This window comes from Myiozetetes cayanensis, unplaced genomic scaffold (genome assembly GCF_022539395.1).
Source record: "Myiozetetes cayanensis isolate MyiCay16 unplaced genomic scaffold, myiCay2020 scf19, whole genome shotgun sequence".
In the NCBI taxonomy this organism is placed as follows: Eukaryota; Metazoa; Chordata; class Aves; order Passeriformes; family Tyrannidae; genus Myiozetetes; species Myiozetetes cayanensis.
This window is the reverse complement of record NW_026087400.1, coordinates 3999249-4004821: the sequence shown is the minus strand read 5'-3', so window position 1 is coordinate 4004821 and position 5573 is coordinate 3999249. Positions and strand designations below refer to the sequence as shown.

The 5573-nt window shown below is 55.2% G+C and overlaps 1 protein-coding gene across 1 annotated transcript; it reads left to right on the top strand.

Moving 5' to 3' along the window:
- The first annotated feature begins 927 nt into the window (after positions 1–927).
- On the top strand, positions 928–5282 carry SOX18 (SRY-box transcription factor 18). Its single transcript, XM_050314137.1, has 2 exons — positions 928–1551; positions 3216–5282. The coding sequence occupies exons 1-2, from the start codon at positions 1149–1151 to the stop codon at positions 4064–4066; spliced, it is 1254 nt and encodes a 417-aa protein (XP_050170094.1). The 5' UTR covers positions 928–1148; the 3' UTR covers positions 4067–5282.
- Positions 5283–5573: the final 291 nt, after the last annotated feature.

Below are 5573 nucleotides of genomic sequence, written 5' to 3'. Positions count from 1 at the left end.
AAGGGAGAGGAGCAGTGACCTGGTGTCAGGGGACGTGCTGCTCCGCCTCGGCTGCCGATGGCAGGGCGCTGTGCCCAAGGCATCAGCACAGCCATGCCAGCCCCAGCAGCTCCAGGGGCTGGTTTTAGCTGCAATCACCTGGCTGCTGGTGAACCCCCCATTCCGCAACCGTCCCCAGAAAACACGTTGCTTTTCATGTGAACGGTGCTTAAAATAAAGGAGCCGTTTCTCCCCCCCCTCTCCCCCCCAGCATTGAAATTCCCACCACAAAATTGCCGGGGGAAGAGGGCTCGCCCCTGCCTTTACCCCAGGGCTGCTCCCGACCCCGGATGGGGAGTGCTGGCCAAAACACACACACGGAATAAGTAATGAGAAAAATAGATGCCGAGCCCTGAGCATCCCTGTGCTCCTGCACACAGCCTGGCAGGCAAATCTGAGCACTTCCCTGCACGGTGGGTGTTGGGAGGCAAGGATTAGGGAACGGAGCAGAAAAGGGGCTTGCAAAATAAATAATAATTTTAATAAAAAAAAAAAAAAGGGAAGACAAAAAGAAAGACATACAGAAAGGCAGGGAGGCATACAGAAAGGCATGAAGAAAGAGAGAGAGGAAAAAAAGAATACGGAAAGAAAGAAAGAGAAGGCAGAGAAAAATGTAGCAACCCTCCTCCTTGGAAGGAAGGGAACTGGGCAGCAGCGTCCCCACCGGTCCCGGCTCGGCCCTCTCCGGGTGGCTCTTCCTGCTGGTGCCTGGGGACGCCCCCCTTCCTCCTCCTCCTCCTCCCCCTCATCTCCTCCTTCTCCTCCTCCTCCCCCTCATCTCCTCCTCCTCCTCTCCCTCTCCTCCTCCTCCTCCTCCTCCCCTCGCCCCGCTGATTGGTCCAGCCCGGCTATATTTTGCCCCTTCCAGCCCAGCATCATCCCAAAAGTTTTTTTTGGGGGGAAAAGGGGGAAAAAAATAAAAAAAAGAGAGGAAAAAGAAAAGAAAAGAAACCAAAACAAACGCAGGCGATCCCGAGTCCCCCGAAGGCAGGCGAGGGAGGCGAGCGGCAGGCGGCTGCTCAGCGGTGCTGGACTCGGTGGGACGCGGCGGGACCCGATTCTCTCTCCGGCACCCGGTCGGGTCTGACACAAAGTGCTGTCCAGCTGGAATGAATATATCTGAGTCTAACTACTGCCGAGAGGAGATATCGCAACCCCGGGGCGACTGTTCATGGGTCACCGCCGCCGTGCCGGCCGCTGAGCCCGGGCTCGCCTTCCCGCGCCCCCCGGGAGCCGCCTCCCCCTCCAGCCGCACGCCCAGCCCCGAGCCCGGCTTCGCCTTCGGCCCCGGCCCCGGCGGCGCGGCCCCCGGCGCGGCCCCCAGCCGCACGCCCAGCCCCGAGCCGGGCTATGGATACAGCCCCCCGGCCGGCCGCCCCGAGGGCAAGGCCGCCGAGGATTCCCGCATCCGCCGGCCCATGAACGCCTTCATGGTCTGGGCGAAGGATGAGCGCAAGCGTCTGGCGCAGCAGAACCCCGACCTGCACAACGCCGTGCTCAGCAAGATGCTGGGTGAGCGGGAGGGGTGCGGGAGGAGGGCTGGGGGTTGAGGGGGATGCGGGGTTACGGGGCTGGGGATGCGGGATGCGAGAGCACGGGGCTGCGGGGTGTGGGAGTATTGGAGCCAGGGATTAGGGGATGCTGGGTTATGGGGCTGGGGATGTGGGGGTGCAGGCTGGGGATGTGGGCTGCAAGAGCACAGGGTTGTGGGATGCAGGGGTCCAGAGCTGGGGACTTGGGGATGTGGGGTGGGGAATTCAGGCTACAAGAGTAAAGGGCTGCGGAATGGGGGTATCGAGCTGAAGACACAGGAATGTGGGGCTACAGGGTTGGGAATACAGAATTGCAGAGGTACAGGGTTGGGAAGGTGACCTGCAAGAGCACAGGGCTGCAAGATGCAGGAGTGCAGAGCTAGGGATGTTGGGGTACAGGGCTGGGGTTGTAGGGATAGGTGGTTATGGGTCAGAGGGTCCAAAGCAGTGGAATGAAGGAATACAGGGTGTATTCCTGTAACTGCAGGGATCCAGGGCAGCGGGATGGAGGAATACAAGGAGTAGATATACAGGAATTCAGCGTTGGGAGTGTGGGATGAAACAGTACTGGGATTTGGGATGTGCGCTGCAAGGATACAGGGCTATGGGATGCAATCTATGAGGATATGAGGCAGCAGGATGTGGGATGCAAGGATATGGGGCTCTACTAGCCAGGCTGCAAGGATATGGGGGTCCAGGAGCTGCACAAAAAGGATGGGGTACTGTGGGATACAGGGATAGGGTGCTGTGGGATATGAAGATGTGGGATGCCGGACTACAGACTGCAAGATTAGAAAGCTGTGGACTGTGAGCTTTAGGGATATGGGTTGAAGGGATACCAAGCTGAAAGCTGCAAGGATGCAGGGCTGCAGGGATGTGGGCTACAAGGATGCAGGGCTGTGGGATCAAGAGTTGTGGGACGTGATGTTAGAGGATGGGGGACTATGGGGTGTGGGATGTGAGAACAGAGCTGTATGTACGAAAGATGCAGGGAAATGGGGCTTCAGGATGCAGAGATGCAGGACTGTGGGGTTCACAGCTGTGGGGATGCAGGATATGGGAATACAGGCTGCAGGATGCGGGATGCACGACTGTAGGATGCGGGATGTGGGAACACGGGAAGCAGGATATGGGTAGATGGACCTGCAGGATGCGGGACTACGGGAAGCAGGATATGGCCAGACGAAGCAGCAGGATGCAGAGACACGGGGCTGCAGGGTGTGGGGATTTGGGATTCAGGATATGGCACTGTGGGGTTTGGGGATGGGTGATTTGGGCTGCAGAGGTGCAGGGCTGTGGAGGTGAGATGCAGGGAAGGAGGCACACTGGGAGCTGGGCTGTGCCATGGGGCAGTGGGAGGCAGAATTCCCAACCCTGGCAGAGGGGTTTCTGCGGCCCCTCCGGGTGTTCTCCCGTTCTCCCCCAGCACTGAAGTGCTGGGCACAGCTGCTGGACATGAGAATAGCCTGGCTGGGGCTCCCATTGCCCAGTTCTTTTTGTGCCAGCGCTGGGACCATACTCAGGTGCCAAACCATCCGAGGGAGCCATTCCCACCCAAGGACTGCCTCCCCCCAGGTGTCCCTGTGCCCTGACCAGTGCTGGGTGGCTGAGCTGTTGTCACAGAGCTTTTCTTTCCCCTTCCAGGCCAGTCGTGGAAAGCGCTGAGCGCCAGCGACAAGCGTCCCTTCGTGGAAGAGGCAGAGCGACTGCGAATCCAGCATCTCCAGGATCACCCCAACTACAAGTACCGCCCAAGGAGAAAGAAGCAAGCCAAGAAAATCAAGAGGATGGAACCCAATATCCTCCTGCATAACCTTTCCCAGCCTTGCAGTGACAACTTCAGCATGAGTCACCATGGCGGCAGCCAGCCGGGCCACCCCCAGCCTCCCCCACTTAACCACTTCAGAGAACTCCACTCCATGGGGTCGGATATTGAAAACTATGGCTTGCCAACTCCTGAGATGTCTCCCTTGGATGTCTTGGAACAGACCGAGCCGGCGTTTTTCCCTCCGCACATGCAGGATGACTGCAACATGATGCCCTTTCGCGGCTACCACCACCATCACCAGATGGAGTTTCCCCAGGAGAAGTGCATGGGGCGGGACGTGGCCGTGCCCTACGCGCAGACCCCCTCACACTTGGCCGAGGCCATGAGGACTCCCCATCCCTCCAGCATATACTACAACCAGATGTGCTCGGGAACTCAGAACGGGCTTTCCGCCCACCTGGGCCAGCTCTCGCCCCCGCCCGAAGCCCACCACATGGAGAGCGTGGATCACTTGAACCAAACCGAGCTCTGGACAGACGTTGACCGCAACGAGTTCGACCAGTATTTGAACATGAGCAGGACTCGTCCCGAAGCCTCGGGACTCCCTTACCATGTCTCCCTGTCCAAAGTGACTCCTAGAAGTATCTCCTGCGAGGAGAGCAGTTTGATATCCGCCCTGTCCGATGCCAGCAGTGCTGTTTACTATAGCCCCTGCATCACCGGTTAGGTTGGTCCCACGGCCCGATGTGCACCAGGAGAGCCCCGACTCTCCTCTAAAAGCAAAAAGCCATCCTCCTTTAACCACGAGCTCCATCATATTTAGAGTATCTCATTAAATGCATCGCTTTCTTGTTTGTTCTCTTTTATTTTGAATTTTTTTTTATTTTATTTTTTTAGAGACAGACCATGCTGAACTCACTGATATACCGTATAACTATATAACACAGATAGACGCCTTTCCCCACCGCGCTCCCTGCTCCAGCCCTCGGCAGGGCACAGCTCTAGCTCCCACGATCTCCAAGGGGCATTTTAAAGCCAATTCCAGTAAATCCTGCCTGAAACAACCACACCAGGATGAACCAAAGTGACCTGCCCCCAGTATTTAACCCAAGGGCAGGCAAACCTGTAGGGGGGGAAACGTTTAGGAAGACTTTGCCGGGGCTGTTAAAGAGTTGGCGCCCATTAGGGGTGGGCTTTAGGACAGTTTTTACTGTATTCTCAGCAATATATTTTAATTGGGCAACAAAACTATATTTTTACTAAGCATTTTTATATATAAAATGGTATTTAATGTCTTTTGGGTTTTTTATTAGACTTTTGAAAAAGAAAACAAGGGATATCCATGAGATCTAAAGCATTTATGTAGCAAAGCTGGATTTAAAAAAAAAACTTAAAAAAAAAAACTAAAAAAAAAAACCAAACCAAAAAAAAAAACGGAGGGGGAGAAAAAAAGGAGATATTTTGTGAAAAGGGAATGAAAATGTAAATATTGTGGAACAATTGACTGGAATTTTGTACAAAAGAAAAATATGACTGCAAACACTTTTATTGTCTAGAACTGTATGGAGAGCAAACTGTTTTATACTGGTTAATTATTAAAACATCTTCATATAATTGTTCCCATCTTGTGTGCTTGTTGTGTGAACACATATTTTCCGCAAATACATGTTGTCCCAACCATTTCCAGATTTCTGTATCCGTTGATTAATGTTTTGACAACCTGGCAAATGTATTAATTTCCAAGCTGCCGCCCGCCCGCCCCGTCAGCCGCCTCGGGCTCCTCGAGCGCGGCTCAGCTCGGCTCGGCTCAGCTCGGCATGGGATGGTGGCCCAGGATGGGATGCTGGCGGCCGCCCCACGGCACCGCACTGTGTCGCCTGGAGATGGTCTCTGCAGGAAAAGCAGCTGTTCTCAGATTTAAATATAATAAAACATGTGATACCCTCCTCCGAAACGAGCCTTGGTGTGGTCATTGCTTTGGCAAGCTGGCAGCGCGTCGCTGCCTGGTCCCCACGGCTCACCCTGTTTCCCCGTGAAACCCCCAAAAATCAGAGCCAGGCTGCTCCAATGCCTTCGCTCCAATCCTCAGAGATGGAAGAAAACCCCATGTGCCTGAGTCTTTCCACCTCCTGGCCTTCACTGGCTGCTTCCCAGGTCCAGCAGTGGCAGGTCTTGCCGAGCAGTCACCATGCCCGGCCAGATCCCGCTCGGAGCTGCTGATGCTTTGCTGGAGC